Source organism: Anguilla rostrata, chromosome 13 (assembly GCF_018555375.3).
Source record: "Anguilla rostrata isolate EN2019 chromosome 13, ASM1855537v3, whole genome shotgun sequence".
In the NCBI taxonomy this organism is placed as follows: domain Eukaryota; kingdom Metazoa; phylum Chordata; class Actinopteri; order Anguilliformes; family Anguillidae; genus Anguilla; species Anguilla rostrata.
In genome coordinates this window covers 31,263,889-31,286,167 of record NC_057945.1, presented here as the reverse complement: position 1 = coordinate 31,286,167, position 22,279 = coordinate 31,263,889, and the positions used below count along the sequence as shown (strand labels likewise).

The 22,279-nt window shown below is 40.1% G+C and overlaps 4 protein-coding genes across 10 annotated transcripts in view; 3 read left to right on the top strand and 1 right to left on the bottom strand.

Moving 5' to 3' along the window:
- The window catches only part of LOC135238440 (calsyntenin-1), a 35,664-nt gene extending 26,927 nt beyond the window's left edge, over positions 1–8,737 (top strand). For all 5 annotated transcript variants that reach the window (XM_064306333.1, XM_064306332.1, XM_064306334.1 and 2 more), the window contains 8 exons: positions 35–192; positions 803–951; positions 1,737–1,963; positions 2,319–2,489; positions 2,851–2,996; positions 3,658–3,793; positions 4,723–4,907; positions 5,020–8,737. In XM_064306333.1, the coding sequence (XP_064162403.1) occupies positions 35–192; positions 803–951; positions 1,737–1,963; positions 2,319–2,489; positions 2,851–2,996; positions 3,658–3,793; positions 4,723–4,907; positions 5,020–5,208 (1,361 nt within the window). In that variant the 3' untranslated portion in view covers positions 5,209–8,737. The remainder of the gene's footprint in view (positions 1–34; positions 193–802; positions 952–1,736; positions 1,964–2,318; positions 2,490–2,850; positions 2,997–3,657; positions 3,794–4,722; positions 4,908–5,019) is intronic.
- Positions 8,738–10,301: 1,564 nt separating this feature from the next.
- LOC135238442 (uncharacterized) lies at positions 10,302–14,034 on the bottom strand. Its single transcript, XM_064306341.1, has 6 exons — positions 13,927–14,034; positions 13,674–13,736; positions 13,412–13,491; positions 12,697–12,827; positions 12,391–12,457; positions 10,302–12,231 (listed from the first exon to the last, which is right to left on the bottom strand). The coding sequence occupies exons 1-6, from the start codon at positions 13,998–14,000 to the stop codon at positions 12,101–12,103; spliced, it is 546 nt and encodes a 181-aa protein (XP_064162411.1). The 5' UTR covers positions 14,001–14,034; the 3' UTR covers positions 10,302–12,100.
- On the top strand, positions 10,986–17,014 carry nmnat1 (nicotinamide nucleotide adenylyltransferase 1). 3 transcript variants are annotated; one of them, XM_064306340.1, is made up of 5 exons: positions 10,986–11,119; positions 14,788–14,919; positions 15,294–15,477; positions 15,597–15,715; positions 15,976–17,014. In XM_064306340.1, exons 2-5 carry the CDS (start codon positions 14,805–14,807, stop codon positions 16,371–16,373), a joined length of 816 nt encoding a protein of 271 aa, XP_064162410.1. In that variant the 5' UTR covers positions 10,986–11,119; positions 14,788–14,804; the 3' UTR covers positions 16,374–17,014. The 3 variants fall into 3 exon arrangements, with proteins under 3 accessions (XP_064162410.1, XP_064162408.1, XP_064162409.1); XM_064306338.1 differs by having other exon boundaries at positions 15,964–17,014; XM_064306339.1 differs by lacking the exon at positions 10,986–11,119 and adding an exon at positions 11,151–11,539 and having other exon boundaries at positions 15,964–17,014.
- A 1,080-nt stretch (positions 17,015–18,094) lies between these two features.
- On the top strand, positions 18,095–20,509 carry LOC135238443 (retinoid-binding protein 7-like). Its single transcript, XM_064306342.1, has 4 exons — positions 18,095–18,331; positions 19,197–19,375; positions 19,774–19,875; positions 20,064–20,509. The coding sequence occupies exons 1-4, from the start codon at positions 18,259–18,261 to the stop codon at positions 20,115–20,117; spliced, it is 408 nt and encodes a 135-aa protein (XP_064162412.1). The 5' UTR covers positions 18,095–18,258; the 3' UTR covers positions 20,118–20,509.
- The last annotated feature ends 1,770 nt before the right edge of the window (positions 20,510–22,279 follow it).

The following is a 22,279-nucleotide window of genomic DNA, read 5'->3' as shown; positions in this document are numbered from 1 at the left end:
CCTACTGACACCATCCCTTTCTCCTGGCCTGTAGGGGGCAGCGCTCAGATGTCGCAGTATTTCCGAGGCAACTTGGCCGGACTGATGGTCAGGTCCGGGAAACTGGAGAAGAAGAGGGTGATCGACTGTTTGTACACCTGCAAGGAAGGCCTGGACATCCAGCTCCCTGAGGAAGTGGGCACCAACATCAAGGTAATCAGGCAGAGCCTTTTAGCTTAAATTCATTATTTCACTGGCTTGTACGTTAATAGGTAAGCCCATTAACGTACAAGGTTATCAGTAACAGGGATCGACAGCCAAGAGCATCTGAAACTGTATGTCTGCACATTATTTTCATACTGACAAATTGTGTTTCCCCATATAATTCTGTATGTTCTGACTTTGAAACAATATGAATCATTGACAATACCACATTTATCTTTAAAAAGTCTTTAAAATGTCATGGAAAATATAAGTCTTCTCTGGGTGCCTCTCTTGCCCCTTGCTGTCTGGGCTATTCTCTGACATGCACTGGGTATTTGGTTTAAGAGTCGGCACCATCATCCTTCATAACAGACACCAGTTTGCAGGACTCTGTGGCTGATGTGAACTTTTTGTTGATGTTACATTTTTTAATAGATTTTTTTTGGTGATTTTTCTGTTTTTGATTTTTTTTTTTTTTAAACAAATATCGAAAGTTTTGGCATGGACATTGAGCGCATGTGAAGACTCATTGCCGACCGCTGATTTGGTTGACCTCCATTTGGATTTAAGTGAAGGTGAGGCTTGTGCACGCAGGTGACACTGTCCTGCCTCTCTGCAGGTGCAGTTTAACCCCAGCCAGTCGTCCGTGACCCTGGAGGGGGATGACATGGAGAGCTTTGACAAGGTCATGCAGCACGTCTCCTACCTCAACTCCAGACAGTTCCCCACGCCCGGCATCCGCCACCTGCGCATCTCCACCACCGTCAAGTGCGTGTCCGCCTCCATTTTGTCTGTACAGTAGTAAAATCATCATTGTATGGTTAATGACGTAGCTGTGGCTTGCAATTTATAATACTTTCCACCAATGTGCCTTTGAGGTATTTGTCTACAATAAATGTAATTTGGGGGCCTATATGGATCTGCTTTATCGTAAGATCAAACATTGAAGGTATTGTTACATTTTAGCATTGAACACCCCTATACTATTAGAAACAATTGATTAACTGCTCCTAATTACCCATGTCAGCATCTCTTTAAAATTAGATTCAGAAGAAGGATCCTGTGTATTCATAATGTGATACATGAGTTAAATGCTGTCATGGTGGGCCCTGGCATAAACATAAACGTGCTTGGATACAGGAACAGAGTTTGCCCTTGACTGACTTAACAGTAGAAAGTAAAAGAATTAAGAGGAACATTGAAATTTTTTTTTAGTTTTCTAAATTCCCAAACAGGAAAAAGGCAAGTCACTGCTGGGAGAGATATTGTCTTAAACAAATGACCTGAATCTCGTGAAATTATCAAATGAGGCCAAAGCTAATATTGTAGTTTTCCATTTCTGTATATAAAAAATGTCTTATTATGTCCTGTACAAAACCCCAGATATTCAGTGCAGCAGGTCTTTTAAATACAAGCCCTAGTTTGCGTAAATTCAGTCTAACGGTGGGCCGCAGGTGCCTCAGCGGTTAAGATTCTGGCAAAGCAGGACTAATTACTGGTAGGCCTGACTGTCCTCTGCCCTGACACCCCAGACCTCTTTCCCCTGTCCCCAGGTGCTTAAACGAGGAGTCGTGTACCTCTGTGCCGGACGTGGAGGGGTACGTGATGGTCCTGCAGCCAGAGGAGCCGAAGATCAGCCTGAGCGGCATCGACCACTTCGCCCGGGGTGCCCCCGAGTTCGAGAGCGCGGAGGGCGTGACCCTGTTCCCCGAGCTGCGCATCGTCAGCACCATCACCCGCGAGGTGGAGGCCGAGGGCGACAGCGAGGACGACCCCACAGGTGCCAGCGAGGGTTTAGGAGCGGGGGGGCGGGGGGGTGCGTGGATGGGGCATGGGTGATCAGCCCAGCAGTGAGGAGAGAGGGAGGGGTGACGTGGGGGAGTCTGAGCGTAGTTTCGCCATCTGGTGCATCTAGGCTAAGAGCCAGAGAAACACTGAATCACAGATCCAGTAGGACAAAGGCTGAGCATTAGGTCAGCCTTTAATACTGTGCCAGAACTGCTTTTCCTCTGAAAATGTCCACCTAGTCATGCTTGCCTGTATAAAATAATGCTCATTCGCACTGTTGTTTTTGAGTAAATTATCAGTTTATGAATGCAGTCCTTTAAAATAACGGGCGCTTGCGGCGTCCCCAGTTCAAGAGTCGGTGGTGTCGGAGGAGATCATGCACAACCTGGACACGTGCGAGGTGACGGCGGTGGGGGAGGAGCTGGACGCCGAACATGAAAGCCTGGAGGTGGACCTGGCCCAGATCCAGCAGCATGGCCTGGAGATGAGCTCCTCAAATATGGGCCTGATCATCACAGGTTAAGCTCCGCCTCTAAGCAGGGGCCCAATCACTACAGGTTTTTAAGGACCGCTCTGGAAACAAGTAGCACCAGTGCACTATTAGTGCACCTGTTGGAGTGCTTTAACTACTTAGTTACTTTCAAATAGTTCTCGACGTTTGTCATACGTATTTTGCATCTGAGCCCCAAAAAAACACGCTTACATTTGAGTTTTCATTCCAGTTCTTTTTGGGATTGGAAGTGAAAATCTAAAAAGTAAAATCAACATATCTGTGATATTTTTATTTTAATGAGTTAAAACACACTACTAAGAAAAAACATTCCTGTGAAATGGCCGGAAATGTTGTCTGAAATCTTTCTTTCCTGCGTGGTTTTCCAGGTGTCAACACAATGACGAACTATGAGGAAGTTCTGCATCTCATCCGCTACAGGAACTGGCACACAGAGGCCCTCTTTGACAGGAAGTTCAAGCTGGTGTGTTCCGAGCTCAATGGCCGCTACATCAGCAACACCTTCAAGGTTGAGGTGTGTGGAAGAAGCTTTGATTGATTGATTTGATTTCCACCCACAGCTTCATGCCATATTCATATGGAAGATCGCAGCCAAAGGCAGAGGCTGGGATACAATTTGTGAGAAATGGTGAAAATGATTGCCCTCTTTCACGATCAAATTCAAGAGTAAAATAATATGAGAAGACATTGCAGAATATAATTTTTTCAAGAATTTATAACCTTACTACCACGGACAAATGCAGTCGTTTGTCAGCTGGGTTTGAGGAAAGCAATTGTTTGTCGCAACTGGAACAACATGCAATCCACAAAACACAAGATACCAGGCCATATCATACAATTTATGGCCAAAGTAAATGTCTGCTAAATAAAAAAACACTGTCAAAGACTATTGTTAGCTAAAAATTTGTCCAAGCTTTAAGTTATCTAGGACATTTTCTTATGGATTTATCTGCTTGCATACATGTGATTTTTGTGTCACTGTTATGCTATGTATATTCTTTAGCACAAGCTAGCATGATCAGTTCTTGGGTATGTGTATGCTACTTGCTAACAGACGCAAGGGCTTACATGGTCATTTACATGTACAGATATTCTGTATTTGTATTAATTGCTGTACTGTGTACTTGTCACAAAGTCAGACATATTCAAGTTTGCGTGTGTACACTCTGCTTCAGGTCAATGTGATCCACACTGCCAACCCCATGGACCACGTTAACAACGCCATGATGCAGCCTCAGTTCATCAGCCCCATCCACCATGGCTCCATGGACCTTTCCGGACACACCCTGGCCAATTCCCACCAGGCTTCAGGTAGCCACCGCCCCTTGTGTCGCGATGATTCAGCCCATTTTATAGCGCGCAGAAATGTGTGGCTGTCCTTGAACGTGGACGTTAACACAAAGATCCAAGCTCTGTTCTCTGTCGGGAGAGCATATACAAAACCAACATTCAGTTCGAATGCAGGCTTGTGATGCTTGACGCCTCATCTAAGGATTTGGGCAGTTAGAGTAACAGCTATGGAATCTCTCCAGCAGTAGTTAATTAATCCAAATCGAAAACACTTCACTTTTGTGGGTTGAACTCTATATTTTGTGTTCAGAGAAGAGATGACTACACAGATGTGTCTTGCGCATATTATAAATGGGACCACACCATGTCTGTGAACACAATGATCTCGTGTGACATGGGCTTGTAAAATGGGGGAGTAACTGACAGTCCATTAAAAATCCAGATGCATATATGCACAATATGAGCTGTCATGTAAACTGTCCACATCTTAACCTCTACTTAAGTCAGATTATGTGACTAAGCTTTCATTTAGATTAATCCTGACCTTTGTAATGGAAGAAATCGTTTTATTCTCTTCCTTTGCTGTGGATTAGTCCATTTTTAAAAAGTAGGACAGTCATGTGCTATATTTTTGTTATTTAAGGCAGTTGTTGTAGATGTGGCACATAGAGCTACTGAGCTCAGTAAGTGTGACCTGTGTCTGGTGCAGTATTTTTCCTGTATGCTGATTTACAGCTATTTCTGTCCTGTGGTTTAAATGTACCGCATGTGCATTTGTTGCCATAGTAACGAGGGTGAAGATCAGACATAATAGTCTGATTGAGTGAAGGAGTTAATTCAGTAAGATTATTAGAGTCAGAATAGTTCACACTTTAAACCAGAATAAGAGTGTAGCGGTTATGCTGACCTCACCCCTATCTCTCTCTCTCTCTCTCTCTCCCCCTTTCTAGTGGTTCCTAGCGCTGCCACCATCGTCATCGTTGTGTGCGTCAGCTTCCTGGTGTTCGTGATCATCCTGGGCGTGTTCAGGATCCGCGCCGCCCACCAGCGCACCATGAGAGATCAAGAGAACGGCAAGGAGAGCGAAATGGACTGGGACGACTCCGCCCTCACCATCACCGTCAACCCCATGGAGGTATCCTCCACCACTAATCAACCACACCCCCACCCGCCCTTACGAGCCCCAAAAACTGTCCGATGAGTCTAACCTGCTGTTTGATCTCTCAATCCCCCCCCCCCCCCCGCAGACGTATGAGGACCAGCACAGCAGTGAGGAAGAGGAGGAGGAAGAGAGCGAGGACGGCGAGGAGGAGGACGACATAACCAGCGCGGAGTCGGAAAGCAGTGAGGATGAGGAGGGCGGGGAGCCAGAGGACCAGCAGGCCGCGAACAGACAGCAACAGCTGGAGTGGGACGACTCGACACTCACCTACTGAGAGCACAAGAGGGCAGATAGTGCACCTGCACACACACACGTTCACACATACACATACGCACACACACACACACACGCACACACGCATGCACACACACGATCACACCCACTCGCACACACGCACGCATGCGCACGCACACACACACACACACACACACATACATGCTCACCGACACACACACACACACACACACCCTAGAAGCTCTGGGGCATTCCATGTTCCTGTTACGGTCTCTTAAAATGACCTGTAGTGTTGAGAGAGAAAATGTATATCCCTTCGAGCAAAATAAATACAAATCTGGTGTTTGTAATGGCTGATGTTACTGCTTCAGGCCAAGAGTTTCTGTCGTCATTCGAGTCGTAGTATTCAGTAGCCATAGTATGGTAATCACAGACCTTTATTTTTTGATCTCTGTGAAACTTGGCCTCTAGATTTGCGTTTATTTTAAGCTATGTAAGGAAAAAGCCTGCACTTTTTGTTTTCTTCACTGTCAGTTCAGCTGTGAGACTTTTAAAATGGAGAATGAAAATGCGATAGACCCTGCACATGAATATCAGACTGACAGAACAAAGCTTGGGCTCTGTGCTTTTTTCCCTTTCTGTTTGTGTTGTCTGGAGCAGAGGAAAGCAAGATGATACATCACAAGCTTTGGGTTTTTTCCTCTTTTTATGCATGAGAAAACTCAAATAAATCATACGTGTAGGTGAACAAATAACTTTTTCATATTTTGTAAATATCATGGAGTTATGTAATAAGGCCAAATGGTAAAGAACAAAAGTAGACAACAGGGTCCAAAAATAGGAAAATGTCATACAGTATGCGCTGTAGTATACACAAAGGGGTATAGCATGTTCTAAAGTTGGGCTCTTCTGTCATGCTTCTGTAAAATGTATGCTGTAGAGAGAGAAACCCATGACAGAAATTATGAGGTTTCCGTGATTTATTCACATTTATTATTTTCTGGGGAGGAAGGGAATGAACTTTTGGGTTGGGGTGGGGTTGCATTTTAGTGTGATGGCTACACTTGTTAATAATTTGCCAGGCTTGTGTAAGTATAGTGACAAAAAATTTGTGAGATAATGTTGTATCTGAAGCCCGCAATAATTCAGTGAACTGTTTTGGAATCCAGATGAAACACAAAGGATTTGACAATTGTTTATGAAACGCCTGCTGTACAGTTTTAGCACACTGAAGCTTTTAAATTGTCATTTTTCATGTTGATGTTCTAACTATTGTGCGCACATAAGCTATAGAAATCCATCGTGAGCCCACGCCAATTCCAGTTGCCTGCCATACCTTTAAATATTGTTCAGAAGATGCTGAACAAAAAACAACAGGAGAAGCAGGTATTTGCGTGTAGTTGGAGCATTGCAAGGTCCGGATAAAGTAGATTTATATGGGAGCTGCTTGTCTTTGGGTTTTGAATGAAAAAGAGCATTTTCCAGAAACTGATAGACTGCAATGCCACATGGGTTTGTACTGTAGAGCTATTTTCTAAATATTTGTTTACATTTGAACAACTTTTTTGGTTGCAGTATAAAGAAATTATACAAGTAATTGGAATTATTTCTCTTTTTGATGTATTATTTTCTCAGTAACTGTTTTGTTTTCTTTGCGGAACGGGTACCCAATCATATAAGAGATCAAAAGGAAGTTCCTATTCTATCTGGTTTTCAAATATAATGTAACACAGCAAGAATGATTCAGGGCACAAAAAAAAAAAAAAAACTAGCTGGTCCAAACCTGAAAAAGGGTTGCTTCTGATAAATGGACGTTACATCACAAGTATGGCAATACTGCATTTCCCGTGATGGGAGGCCTGATTGTAACACAGTCACCCAATGTGTAAAAGTGCCGTCAGCGCTGAAGTACTTGCAGGTCACCTCACGTGGTGTATTGCATTGTGTGGAACTGGGAATTGGAAATTGGGAATGCAATCACTGTCATTGAACCCCAAAATAGTATATAAAGGTCAAAGCCTATCTTCAAATTTTTTGAATTCCACATGTAACAAGGTGTTTAATTTACTAATTCTGGTCCAATACTGATTCAATATAGTACATTGTCACTCAAATATGACATCTCTGTCTGACAGATATCTACGGACAAGATATTTGGATAATGAGTTTTTGTTCCTTGTTGCACAGCCTGTGTATTGATGCAAAGTAATAAAAATGGTTTGCTCCCTCATTTAAGACCATACCTGGGTGCTTAGATTGCAACAGATGTCTTTGGAACTTCCTGAGTTAAGGCACCAAAGATAAGTAGGTTCAGCAGGCATGTATAACTGAAAGGACAGCAATGACAGCCACAGTGTGTGTCAGTGATTCTGCAAAATCACCACGGTTGGTCACATTGCTCCTTCATTCAGCTGAGACCTGTGGAGAGGCCCAACATGATCAAAACTCTGGCGGTGTTGGGAGTGCCTTGTACCTATCACAACACATTAACACAACTAACAAAACACTCATACACGCTGTTTTAGTTGTGGCCATGTTTGTGTGTAATTTTTGTAATTATAAAATGCTAGATTTCTTACAAGTCGGGGGAAGTGGTTTTATTTAATTCCTTTCCATTTGTTGTAATGATAATGATGGAATAACTGCTAGTTTTATCTGTAGTGAAAGTTTGTCCTACATTGATGTTTTGTGCTCATGTGATGTGTAGACAAAGTAGGTCTTTCATATATCATCTATAGATATTGTCCTTAGACTAATTCATGTTTGGGGGAAAAAAAGAAGCAATTCTACTTCAAAAAGGATGTACATTGTTAAAATTCTATATGTAGCCAATGTGGGTATAACTTACAAATATGTATATGGTGATTGGTGAGACTGAAAAGCCTTTAACCCTCCAATAAATTTCAATGTATATGTAAAATGTAGGTGCTTTTCCCTACTTTTTTAACATTGGTGGGGGGAGTGTCAACACTGAATTTTCTTTTTTTTAAAACCCCCTTTACTTTCAGAATTCCCACAGCTCTACTTGTCACTTGCTATGGATATTTAAATGACACAAATGAGACATCCAACCACTATCTTCTCATTTCCAGAATTGGACCTATAAAGGGTTACTGTCGGGACTTCTGGAAGTCAGTGATTTGAACATGTTTTGTGGTAAAGAAATGGGACGAATAAAAATGTAAACTGGGGCTATTTGTGAAGCATTATTTCTGTATGATTCCTATCTGAGTATACCTGTTAGAGCAAAGTGCTTTACACATAGAGTTGTGTAGCTGAGAAGAGAGAAAGCAAAAATGTTGTGAACCAGTTAATGATATAAACTACTGATGGTGAAATAGTCTGTTGTACACATTTCATGATTCAGTTGTGCCACCAACGATTGTCTTCCATTTTTGCATTGTTCTTTTTTGTTTTTCTTTTTAAGAAGTGAAAGGAAAGGGTGTTTTAAGAGGTGTAGGAAGCTGCACTCATTTTCTGACCAACCAGACTCGGTAGCGAATGGTTATAGTGAAGTTGATGCTTGCTTATGAACAAAAATAAAGGATGCCGAGATGGATTCCCAAAAACATGTGGACTGTAATTTCAGTTGTGTTTGTCTCAACTGGTGAACATGATGTAACTTGTGTGCACCGAGTATTTTACCAGTAATTAAATTATACATTTGTGTAAATTTTCCTCCATCTTGGCATCAAAGCCAAGTTTTATCAGCACTCATTAGTTAGGTGTTTGTAATTGCCAAATTCCATAAATAAAGTTGTTTCTAATTCTGTGGAAAAAAATTAATTCCTGACCCATTGACAACAGCATGTTCAACCGCGTGTACTTGGGTGCCCAAGCCGCTGGGTTCTTCCTCCCAACGGGAGGTGAAACCCATACGGAGAGCACAGGAAGTACTGTTAATACAGCTAAACATTTTGCCTGTTGGCTATCCAAGATTACTGCAGTTGGACCAATGTTGTTGCCAGTCCTGTGTGCTTGGGTGCCCCCTGGTGCCCACTTGAAGAACTCCAACCTAATGCTTTTGCTTTGTCCCAACCATGTCATTTTTCACAAAAGATCCATTAGTAATTACTCTGGGGTTTTCTCAGCAAATTATACACATTTGTACATTAAATATTGGTTAGCAGTCCTCACGTGTGTATAAACCTTCTATCACATAAGCTAAAATAACTGCACAAAACCTGAGTTGATAAAATGAATCTGTTTTGTTACCAGGAAGGAAAGTTACATTAAATTCTTATCCGGACCACCATGCAAACCGTCATAATGTAGTACATCATGTTTTATATGTGTAGGCCTTAATCACTTGCATTCTGTTGTTATAGTTCTATTAAGCACTCGTAAGGTGTTGCAGAGATATTTGAAAAGTGCTATATAAATAAATATAGTTTTATGTTTGTGTTATACCTGATGTTACCATACAACAAACTTGTGTCATTTTATTCATAACAAACAAAGCGTCTGACACTGGAGAACTGTATGAAGGCATGAAAATGTAACAAAAATAATTACAGCGCAACAGATGTACATGTCCTTAAGTATATGAAAAGTTTTAAAAAGATGACGCTTTGGGTGGGTGATATTTCCATTTACTCAAGAAAGGTTTCACAACTTGTGTCTTTTTTGAAAGACAGTATTTCTCAAGAATGTTGGAGCAATACTTGGAAGAGTACTTGAGACCTAAAGCTGTCAGGACATAAAAACCAGCACATTTACTGTCGAATGTATAGAACTAAGGCAATCATGTCTGACACAATGTAGAATCTGTTCTTAAAACTTAAATACAGATTATACTCCTCACTTCTAAAATGGCTTTTTAAAAAGTGTCATTCCATCCCCCTGAGAAGGCTTAGTACAGTTTGTGAAATGCTTAGGTTGAGCAATGAAGACCTTACCAAATCCCAGCTTTTCTCTGCAAGAACTAAGATAGTGTTCCAATAGTGAACGTATGCAGCGTTTCCCTCTCTCTGTATAAAACATTAAACTTTTTAATTGCAAAGAGCACTACAATAGAAATTAATACATTTGACACTAAAATACTTACTGGATACTAAAGAATACTACATTCGGTGAGCACGTTCAGCTATTATGGCTCAGAAAACGTTGAGGTGAATACTGGCTGAAGATGTATCATATCAAAACTCTTTATTTGAATGCTGTATGTTGTTTGATAGTACGTGCCCATCTTTTTTGTCCTGTATTGCACGTTGCCGTGGATATCAGTCAGTGCTATTCCACGAGCCAGTGCACATAACACACGTCACACCGCATCGACAAAATAACATAGTTATGCCTTATAGTATATAGTTTATATACTTTGATTTGCCAGTCTTCGGTTTATTGCTTGTGTCACGTGCTAAACGCACCACTGTCAGTTCAATCTAGAGTAATAAAGCAGCAACTTCACGCATTTCGCATTAAAATTCCCAAAACCCGTTTCGACTGTGACAGACCAACGTGTGAGTAACCTCAGAACCAAAAATAAATAAATAAATAAATAAGAAACCAAAAATCAAGTGTTACGCCTCCAGGTAACACCCTCTCGACGTACCACAGAGAGTACACATGAAGACTTCCCGTTTTAGACTTCCGGTATTTATCTGAAAGCTTATACCAAACTAAAAGTATATTCTTGTCAAGTTTCAGAGACTAACTCTGATTACAAAAATGGTTGACTAAAGTGATTAGATGTTTTTACGAAGGCCTGAAATCGTGTTCAACACAAAATAATATTATATCAGAAGTATAATACCGTTCATTGTAGTTTACTGCAACGAGACAATTACGAAAAAGTATAAATCCTGTCTTTTATTTTGGAATATTCCCGCCTTGCTAATTGCAGCAAACACTTCCTTATTGTGGTCCTCTTATTGTTAGCGTGTCAGAGGAAAACTTTGGCATGAGTTATCGTAAAACCGATTCTTGCAAATCACACATGTATTAGCAATGTAAGTAAATTCTCAATAATGCTGCTAGTTCGTACAAAGCTTGCGTAAATGTGGCTTGCAAGGTTTACGCTGAATTGATTGCAATCTGTTGTGATAGGTGGGTGTCTTGCTAGACAGTGAGTTGGGAACATGGGCAATCAAAAGAATTAGCTGGCTAGCTAGCTAGCTCATTGAATTTCTTAATGAGGTGGTTCATCCGACTCAAATAGTTAACGTAGCTTGAAAAGCTGTCAAATTTCGGAGTATTACATTGTATTTTGAATACCTCTCTAGGTTACTACAGGTTGCGGCAGTGAACAGAGAGTGCATATGTTTTTGTATTGGAAATGTGATAATATAGCTAGCTTATAACTCGTTGCATTAGCTAACTAACTTGTCAGATTGAAACCGAAGTCATTCCTTGCCATTTCCTGGAGGCACGTACGTTGTTTTATGATAATTTGTCTACTAAACGCAAATCTTATTATTTAAGATTCCAAACATGATTTACGTTCAGTTATTAAAACCCTCTTAGCCTAATTCAGCAGTGAGCAATGCGAACTGTGTCTGTTTCTGGATTTAATTTGTGCTCTTCAGTATTTAATTCGCCTTTTATAGGCTGACATCTGACATTTTTAGCTAAGTTTATTTTTTAGCTCATGAATGACAACTGATAACCGTTTTGCTTCCCTTCTATGGAATGTTTTACTGTGGTCTAATCTATGACTGAACTGGCATTGGCATATAGAATTTATTAGCCAACTAAATTAGGGTAGTTGGTATAAGCAAAAATGTGCAATACTGTGGCCCTCTGGGACTTCTACTTCCACTTCCAATTTTGATGTTTGGTTTGGGCTTCTGTACAGCTTCCACATTGTCTTCAGAGCCTTTCAGTAATTGGATATTGCATGTAACCATGCAGAACTCTCCAGCTTTCAGTTGTTGAGGCATTGCTATGGAACCGGAATGCATTATAGATGTCGCCGTGGTTCTGCTGTGTAGTCAGACATGCCATAGGCAGGACCAGCTGTGGACTGGTTCATAACACACCCCACTCTGGGAGTACCTGTCCAGGGCCCAGCCAGGATGCAGTGTGTTAGATACCCAGAACCCTCCCATCACCAGGAAGAATGCTGAAAGGAGAAGTATTCGTTAGTATTGGTCCCCTGCCATTATCATCAAATACTGTTTTAAAATTGTATTTCAGATTTTCACTTTCAGGTAAAACTGAATGAATAAGTTTCACTATTATAGTGTATTATAGATTTTTGAAACCACTGTTGCCTTTTTACCTGTAGTCAGGACACACGCCCAGGTTAGCAGGTAGGACATGTAGTACAGCTCAGGAGTAGTTTTTGCCTAGGAATGCAAATCACTTTCATTATTATTTATTTTTCTGTGTGTTGAATTTATTCAGTTCATACCCCTGTGTGACTAGCAGCCATTTTGCTGTAACATACATTGCCAGTCATTCCTCAACAACCTTGGTGAGTAAAGCAGTGGAATGTGATTTCACTTAATGAAATTAGATTTGGGTGCTTTTCTCGTTTTTTCTTTTTTTCTTTTTTCTCTCGCCTCTGAAAACCTGTTGTACTTACGCAGGTAGTTGCTGTGGCGGTTAAAACAGTGGTGCAGAGGCCCTCGGCAAACGACACCACTCCAAACACGTGGAAGGCTGCTTTGAAGGCTTGAGGGACTGGGTCCAGTAGTGTAAACACCACTGCAAAGCCTGGACCAGCACAGTCCCATTAGTCCAGGGCTGCACGACACTGCTCTTAGAGATCTACCTTCCTGTAGGTTTTCACTCCAGCCCAAACAATGCAGACCTCATTCAACAGCTAGAGATCTCACTGAGCTGCTACTTAGTCAAATCAGGTGTACCAAATTAGGGTTGGAATGAAAACCTACAGGACGGTATATATCCAGGGGTAGGGTTGGGCAGCCCTGCATTAGTCCATACTGAAGAGAGGTTGAGCTGCTTAGTTATACTAAGCCTCAGCTAAAACATGTACATTAGGGTTTACCTTTTTTTTTTTTTGCTGTCAGCGTACAACAACCCTAAATGTGAGCTTAAAGTGGCATTGTTACTCTGCGTCTATGGCCGACAAGTTATATCACACACTTTATGAAACGATAGAATGCTAACTCACAGGTATTTCTGGACTGAGCTGGCTGCAGTTTTATCTGCTTATCCCTGCACTCTGGAGATGAGGATATTTGCCCCAGTGAAAATTGAATTTTAATCAATATGGCGCTTTTTGAGAAACACAACGCTGTTGCTATGTGTATTTGGTCACAGATGTTTGAACCTACCTGTAGCCACAAGAGATAGCATGATGAAGCATGCAAGGTTGTTCAGAAGAGGCTGTTGGCAGTATCGGGAAGATTTAGGCCTGCTTGTAATGGAAGAAAACCCTGCATTAAAGGGTTGACAAAACACATTTATTATTATCTAATATTTTTTCTGTTACATAGATTTCCAGAAAGACTTAGGTATATATGAGTCATTTGAAATACAATTTTTTTTTAAATGTATGTTCTATTTTTTGTTGTAGTTTAGTTTTGTTTTACTTGCCTTGTTAGAACATACAACTGAGGGGCAAGGACAAGCATCACAAAAATCGCAGTTATGATTTGACTGTAAGAGAAATAATTACACAGATGTTGGTTATTGTTTACAATGTTAAATAAAAGGCCAAACTCAATGCTATCTATACGCATTGTGCATTATTATTATATCACCAAAGTAAAACGTGTAAATGCTTAAATTGTTTATCATATTAACCCCCCCCCCCCCACACAAAATCACAATTTCTTTTAGAACTTACAATTTCAGCCTCTGATGTTTTGGCAACCACCGGCTTAAATGATACGCCATATGGACCAAGCAGTAATGCAGCATTATGTGGTTTGATTAAATTGATGCGTCTGTCCCTGAACGAATGCAAAACATACATTTTGTTACCTTTAGAATGTGAACGCGGATCATCAGGGTCAAAGCCAATGTTAACAGTTCATGTTTGTCAGAAACAAATTTCTTGGATATAATTTCAGTTTAAGGATGCCGCGAAAATACTATTTTACACCTATTCGTGCAGTTGCCATACCTTTTCGTTCACAATTGAAACGATATGTTCGGAGCGTCTATGCACAACCGGGAAGTAGACTATTATTTTTAATTAATCATTAGGTCCGTTGCCTTGACTGCCGTATTTTCATTGCCAACACGCTACGAGTTGACTAAGTAGGTAATTTCGGTCCCATATTTAAAGACCTATGTAATGAATAAATACGCAGAGGATGCAGCAATGTTCTCTAACGTAAATAACTTCGTCTACCATTTCTTACCAGCCACCTTACCTTCATCACCTTCGCTTGTACAGTGACGTTAGAGTGGATGTATGTTTAGCCGACGACAGTTCTTTACACCGAGGAACAGGTGTTCAGTGGCTTGCGCAGGGTCATCACCAAAGGGGAAAGAATTATGTTTTAGTTTTTATTGATTTAGCCGGACAGTTGTTGCCCCAGAACACAGAGCCGGGTCTGCAGTCTTGCAGTGAAAACTGACAAATTTGTCTTTCAGAGGCGGAGCTGCGGACCGGCTCCCAACGTTGATTGGTTAAGGCTGGTTGAAATGACAATTCTGTTCTTTAATCACCCGTGTCTTATTTTTACCATTTTGTCAACAGCTCTCTAATGAGAATCCATGGAAAAATCAAACCAAACCAAAGTGGTGCTGCTGGCATGTGGTTCATTTAACCCTGTCACCAACATGCACCTGCGAATGTTTGAACTGGCTCGGGACCACCTGCAGGACACAGGTATGTTTTTCAATGCTCTTAATCTGTAACATACCATTTACCTGGCTGCTGGTAGCTTCCACTGTTTTAAATTCTGCAGTTTATTAAATAATGTATCATCAAAAAACATTGGTTCTCATGGGTCATTGAAATTGCATTGTTTACAGTAAGGGTGGCTTTTCTTACATAAAAATGTGTTCATTCATATTATTAGAGGAATCATGCATGAATCAGTACATGTAGTTGGTAGGAAATATAATAATCCTTGGCTACAGGGACACACAGGTATGGGGGTTCTGAAATTCTGGTTGACAGCCTTGCTAGTCACATATTAAAATGTTATATGGGAATTATCATTACTAACTATTTTGTGTTTGCTTTTTGCTCAATGCAAGGAAACTACCGAGTTATTAAGGGAATTATATCCCCTGTTGGTGATGGCTATAAGAAAAAGGGCTTGATTGAAGCCTCACATCGGATTGAAATGGCAAAACTTGCTACCGAGAGCTCTGATTGGGTGACAGTGGGCCCATGGGAGGGCCAGCAGGCTGAGTGGGTGGAGACTGCCAAAGTAATCCGGTAAGTGCAATGCTGAAACATTGTTCTTGTAGTTCTTTTACTTCGTCTTGTCATTATATGGCTTATTTCATTACGTGTTAATTTTGTATATATATATATATTTTTTTTTATTCCCCCAGGCATCACTATGAGGAGCTCCTGGCTGCAGAGAGGAATAAAGATGAGGTGGACACTGTGAAGATTGGCAAGAAGAGGAGGCATGAAGACAGAGATGGATGGGCACACCATGGGAGGACAGGTAACAGAGTAGAGTTCAGATATGGTCACTTCATTGTTTTTACATCCTGGTCTTCTTTCCATTCTTTTACACGTTTTAGCTGCTATGTTAAATAAATAATATTTTAAAAACCATTCAGATTTTTTATTGGGAAACTTGTTGGAGATTCATGTAAACAGTAATATTCTAGGCTAAATACTGACACTGACTTTGTCTCAAACTAATTTAGGCAAATGTTGTAATCATTAGGATAGTCATTGCGTTAACAGCTTCTGCTGTAGGTGTGCCCCAGCTGAAGCTGCTGTGTGGCGCGGATGTCCTGGAGTCCTTCAGCGTACCCAACCTGTGGAAGGCAGAAGACATCGCCGAGATCGTGGGCCGCTTCGGCCTGGTGTGCATCACAAGGGCGGGCAGCGACGCCTGGAAGTTTGTCCACCAGTCAGATACCCTGTGGAGGCACCGCAAGAACATCCACCTGGTGAAGGAGTGGGTGACCAACGAGATCTCTGCCACCCACGTGCGCAGGGCCCTCCGGCGTGGCCAGAGCGTCCGGTACTTGCTGCCCGACCCCGTGGTGCAGTACATCCGGGAGCAAGGCTTGTACACCGCCGAGAGTGAAGAGAAGAACGCCGACGTCGTCCTGGCTCCACTGCAGAAATATTCTGAGGGTTGCAACTGAAACGTGACCTTTTCAGCAGCCAATAAATGCAAAAAAAAAAAAAAAGCCTGAACGAAAAAAATGAATGTAGTGTGGTCCTTGCGTGGTATATAGGTAGTAGGGAGTGGCAACAGCAATAAGCCAATAAGCATTTTGGTACACTTGTGTGGAATCACTATTTATTTCCGAGACCTTAATGATGCACATATTTACTTAGGTTTTGGTCATGTTGTGAATGCTGGGAGAACAGTTACAAGATGCCTAGTACTAGTCAGTCAGTCAGCCATGATGAAGCAGTGAACAAATAGATTAGCTAATTTTAGCAAGCGGCTGTTTCTTTTTGTACAAACTGCCCTTATATAGTCTTTGTAGAGAACGTGTGCTGTGGCTGGATTTCGAACCAATAACCTCAGTTAATGAAACCTATATTGCACTCCTTACTTGCAAATGGTTAATTTGCTAAAGTTTGGGTGTAATAAAATAGTAACATATTTTATTAGCCTGAAATTGAAGTAACATTGATTGAATGTTTTTTTAAATGTGAAATTTTAAAGCCAATTTTAGAGCATTTTAGAAATTGTCCTGTTATTGAAGTGTGAAAATGTGTTCGTTCCTATAGATACATTTTTTTAGAGAAATAAATAGTTACTTGTGCACTACAATTTGTTGACTGTTGAATTTGCTGTCTCAGTCCATTTATCCATACATTAGTACAAGAATACATTAGTACATAGTACATTAGTTGCTTTTGGTACTCTGTGGTAATATCGCAAAAAAATTTAGGTACCTAAAGGAAGTGCAGTCCTCTGTTCCTTGTTGTTGTCTGGGTTTATCTGAAGTCCACCAATGCCATTTTACAACAAGTCTTGACTGAGTTCAAGTTCCCATGTTGTGTTTTAAAGAACAGAGAACTGAGGGAAACTAAATCTGGCCCAAAAATAGCATTGTATCCCAGTTAAAAGTCTTGGTTCACCCTGCTTGCACATCTGGCTATTAGCAGTTTACGTGATTTTATCCCCCATTATTCATTAGCCTTATTTCCTGGCAGTTGTTGGCAAAATGAGGGCATGGGTTTATTTCAAGAGGAAATAATTAATAGGAGAAAAAATGGCAGATAAGGTGTTTTAAAATGAGCTAATTCACAAGAGTCTAGGAAATTCATAAATATGACAATATTGACTGGTTTTGTCGACAAAGGATTCAAATCCAAAGTCTGGGTAATCCTGTTTATTCCATCCAATTTTTTTTCCTTCTGTTGTGTTAACCACTGTTGATTGCATCATATGCACATTTGGTGAATAATGTGTATGTGAAGAAATCAGTCAAAAGTACAAATGTCCCTGTTTCATTTTATAATGAAGTTGTACCACTGGAAATTGAAAAGGGTTGTGTGTGTGTGTGTGTGTGTGTGTGTGTGTGTGTGTGTGCGCACGGGCATACAGTATATGCAGCCTTTATATACACACGTGTTATATGTTATTGTGCTAATAGGCCTTCAAATACCTGAAAAACATAGGAACATATGTTTATTGCATTTTCTTGTTATTAATTTTTCACTTTACTAAACAAAGTCGATTGTCTTTGGTAATTGTGCAAAAAGTAGTGTACCGCCCCTCATTAGGCTGCTTCCACTGAGGTCACTGTGTCCGGAATAGCTGTAGAACATGTGTGAAAGTTCAGCTCACATTTGTCCTGCGTGCCCCTTTCACCAGTTGTTCACCTATTACCCACATTTCTAAACACAGAAAAAAAAAGAGATTGAAGTGGCCCCTACATACCCTCTTCCCATTCAGTGGTTTTAAAAACCGCTTGTATTCAGTGAACTGATTTCAGTTTGAAGCCCGCTGGCCAACCTGCTGTTGCTTTGCTACGATTCTGACTTCAGGTGTCCAACTTCGCCATAAGCATGTCTGCGGACTACAACGGCACTTGGGACATTGTCAGCAACGATAACTTTGAAGGTTACATGGTAGCGCTGGGTATGTGCATCTGTTATTAAGAAGTACTTCAAATTAGCCTACTGGTAATCAGCAGGCTGACATGTGCAGTTCGTTGCGTGTACAGTGGTATTTTTTATTTTGCTAGCATTAACTATCATTTTTGTGACCTTTTGTTAATAACAAGGGATTGTGAAAAAATGAACTACAGATATTTTTCGGAGGTAGCGCCTTCTATCGTTAAACAACAGACAAACGAACAAAACGCAGTTTCCATAAAGTTTTTAGAGTCTTTTAAATGACGCTTATTTGCGATTTTTATTTTATTTTATCATTTTTCAATTTTTGTTTTATTTTTGTCAAATAAGACATTTGGACAAGTACTCAATCGAAGTTTAGAAACCTTGTACATTGTACATATGTTTTTAATTGTAAAAGACCAAGGTAATTTAAATAAGGTTATATATTTTGATTAGTTTAATCCTGCATTTATTTCAAGACCTTCCACGGTTATTAAACTCAAATTGGTGATGATCGTGTTACCTATGTTACCAACAGCATAAATCTGCATGGGTTCTTATGAATACATCATTTTAATGGCAGATATATTTAACCTTCAGAAGATGGCTACTTTATTATCTCCGAGTTTTTTAGGAAATGACCTATTGACTGTACTATGGGGGAAAGAATTCTAAAGATATTCCCACTTTTCCTGCCATTCAGTTCTTGCGAACGTGTAAGGTGAGTCAGTGTGAACTTTTGCTTAGTTGATAATTGCCATTTTTATTCCAGTAAAATGGCAGAGAAGGACAATAGAGGTCCTTCCTGTGAAGTAGCTCTATCATTAACTGCCCTGGAGGCTGTTGTGTTCTGACATAACCTCCCAGGTTTTTTTGTGTTCTTGCAGGAATTGACTTTGCCACACGCAAAATCGCAGGAGTACTGAAGCCGCAGAAGGTCGTAGAGCAGGACGGGGACTGCTTTATCATTAAAACATACAGCACCTTCAGGAACTACACATGCTCCTTCAAGATTGGGGAGGAATATGAGGAGGTGACCAAAGGACTGGACAACAGGAAGTGCCAGGTGAAAAGGACATTCAGTGATTCAGCGCCCCTCAAACACATACTGCTTTAATCACCCATTGCAATTCAGCACGCATCTAAAAGTACAACATTTATGTCTAAATGTGTCCCACAGCCTGTCTCTTGGGTGGTACCCTATAAGGTGATCTCATCCTTGTTATTTTATCCATTTGTTAGCAGATAAAACAAATACTAGCTGCAGACTTTGTTTAGGTGTTTAAATTGGATGCATTTTAAAACAGTAGAGGAACTGCTGGGTATTTTACACAGTACATCATTGTAATACAGCAGCTTATCAGTGATGTATAACAATGAAACGTGATGTACTGTGCATGGATATATTAAAATTGACGTGTTATAGTTTTGACATATAATATACTGTATGTCGAAACTGTGTAGACAGTGGTGAACTGGGACAATGGCAGACTGGTGTGTGTGCAGAGGGGAGAGAAGAAAAACCGAGGCTGGACGCATTGGATAGAGGAAGACAAGCTCCACCTGGTAAAGGCTTTTCCATTTTACTGGGAGATACCACCAGCTATAGCATTACAAATGGCAGTTGCTTCTTAAACTGCTGATATTTAGTTTTGTATGACCAAACATCTACAGCTATAGAAACACAAGCATTCAAAATTCTTGTTATGGCAAACTTTCCTAATGCCTTTTCTTTCTGTATTGCTCTTTCAAAGGAACTTCGCTGTGAGAAGCAAGTCTGCAAGCAAGTTTACAAAAGGAGTTCTTGAGCGCATGGTCTTTATGCCAATTTTAGTCTGGGGCTTTAAATAGCAGCGCAGCACATAATTCAAGTACACTAAGGATATATAATTGGATATAAACCCATCACCCTGTAAGATAATGGCGAGTAACATATGAAGGTTAATATTGTGTTATCTCAGCATTAGACTGCCCAGTCTCTGGGTAATTGTTGCTGTTGCTATTTTATCTAGGGAAACTAGAAACAAATGTATTTTCTTTGTAATATGTGACATTCCTCTCAGCGGATACTAACCACAGATACTATTCACTGCATTTGCATGCTGGAAAATATAGCAATCAACTGTGATATTTACACATTGCCCTTTCAAATCTGTCATGTTTCAAACTCATAAGTAAAAAAATAAATGTATTTCCTTTTTGTGTGTGTTGTTAAGTGCTGTTTTCATGGAAGTGGTAAAAAAGGCAAAAAATGTATTTTGGTTGTTTTGAGAAATGTAGTTGCCATGAAGGTTTCTTGCTACAGAATACTTTTAATCTGCAATGGACATTTGCATTATTGTCCCCTGTCTTACAAGACTTCAAGACTCTCTGTTCTGCAGTTGTAATTGGCTAAAAGCAAGACACTTGTCAACATGTAATATGTGAAAATATTGATAGCATTCATGCCTACATGGCAGATATGACAAGGTCGGAGAATGTCAGCTGATAAAGCTATTTTTAATTTTCATTTTGTTAGTATTTTTTTCTTAATCCATAATAATTTTTTTTTTAAGATTTGAATAATAACTGGATTAAATGTTTTGAGTGTTTTTAGTGTATGAGAGGCATGTAGGGAAGGATCAAGGTAAGTGGTTATATTATTCTAGTGATAGTTAACCACATCGGTCAGCGAGAAGATTACAACAAAGTCTCCAAACATGTCTACCCAATTACCCTGTTTTAGGCCATACTGAGCGCCTAAAAAATTTCTTGGACATTAAGAACAATTTTTCAAAATTTTGGATGGAAAGGAATTTCCCTGGGAAGCCTCCAATGGAATGCTCAGCGATGCTTAAATTGTACAACAGGCTCAGATTCAAACTAGGAAAGGTATACTTGAAATTGAATTGAAATAATTATTATTATTTCTTGTATGTGTTCCTGTTCAATTCAAGAATTTATATTGGAATTTAAATCAACAAACACTGATCTTCTCTTGGCCCATAATTATATTTTGTGACTAATTTGTGAACAAAGCATTTTATTTTTAAAAACAGAGATAAGTGTGCACTGAATGTCCTTAGTTTTTCCCTGCATTGTGAATCTATACATGTTTTTTCATAATGATGACGAAATATTGTAGCCTGCATATTGAGCTGTAGAGGTCCCCATCTCATCACTTTCTTTGTCTGTATTCCCTGGTTTGAATGAAGCCCGTGAGGTTGCTTGGCACGGCTTTTTTCTGTGTCACCTTTTCTCTGTGAAATCATATTCTGGGAAAAAGCAGTTTGGACATCTGAAAAATATCTAGCTGTACAGAAAGCCATTTTAGCCTAATCTTACAGTATAATTGGACTGTCACGTAGGTGTTCTCCTTGGAAGGTCAGGGACATTTGGTGACAAACACCTATGCTGCAGATGAAAGCATTTCCATCACCTATTGAGCTGGATAAGTATAGTATGAAGTTCGATTTTTCAAATGAAACAATATTTCATCATAGTATTGTGTTCATAGTCATCATAGTCAATATGAGTATAGTAGTGGCTGATGTGATTTCAAAAGAGATAGAAGTCTCTGTACAAAGCTTTGTGCTGCCAAATCTCACAACAAGGTAAATACTAATCTAAATAATTTATCTACCAATAATATTATAAGATAATTGTAATAACGTAATTTGAGAGCTTGTAAAATTTTTGACATAAAAGAGTCCATGCAATTAAAGGGTATTAATTATAACGTGCCACGGCGTTGTCACAGGTAGTGCATGTAGACCAAGCTCTGTTAGAATTATCTTAGATTACCTTTTTTTATTTGAAAAGGCGATGTGCAGAGGTGTCATGAGCTTAAATTACCCCCTCTATTGAATACATAAACAAACACTGAAAACAAAAGGTCTATCGGCTGCTTTTGCTGTAAGCATAACAGTCAGTAATGCAGCCAGCTCCTTGGGAGTGGAGAGCTCAAGTAGGTTTCCATAGGAAATGAAGT

What these genes read in the sequence shown, in the direction of transcription:
- LOC135238443 (XM_064306342.1), top strand. Translation starts at nt 18,259, where the DNA reads ATGTCTGCGGACTACAACGGCACTTGGGACATTGTCAGCAACGATAAC. An exon ending in AGGTTACATGGTAGCGCTGG is followed by an intron (nt 18,332 to 19,196) that starts GTATGTGCATCT and finishes GTGTTCTTGCAG; the next exon opens with GAATTGACTTTGCCACACGC. An exon ending in TGGACAACAGGAAGTGCCAG is followed by an intron (nt 19,376 to 19,773) that starts GTGAAAAGGACA and finishes GAAACTGTGTAG; the next exon opens with ACAGTGGTGAACTGGGACAA.
- LOC135238442 (XM_064306341.1), bottom strand. Translation starts at nt 14,000, where the DNA reads ATGCTGCATTACTGCTTGGTCCATATGGCGTATCATTTAAGCCGGTGG. An exon ending in AAACATCAGAGGCTGAAATT is followed by an intron (nt 13,737 to 13,926) that starts GTAAGTTCTAAA and finishes TTTCTCTTACAG; the next exon opens with TCAAATCATAACTGCGATTT. An exon ending in GCTATCTCTTGTGGCTACAG is followed by an intron (nt 12,828 to 13,411) that starts GTAGGTTCAAAC and finishes GTGCTGGTCCAG; the next exon opens with GCTTTGCAGTGGTGTTTACA.
- nmnat1 (XM_064306338.1), top strand. Translation starts at nt 14,805, where the DNA reads ATGGAAAAATCAAACCAAACCAAAGTGGTGCTGCTGGCATGTGGTTCA. An exon ending in GGACCACCTGCAGGACACAG is followed by an intron (nt 14,920 to 15,293) that starts GTATGTTTTTCA and finishes GCTCAATGCAAG; the next exon opens with GAAACTACCGAGTTATTAAG. An exon ending in GAGACTGCCAAAGTAATCCG is followed by an intron (nt 15,478 to 15,596) that starts GTAAGTGCAATG and finishes TTATTCCCCCAG; the next exon opens with GCATCACTATGAGGAGCTCC.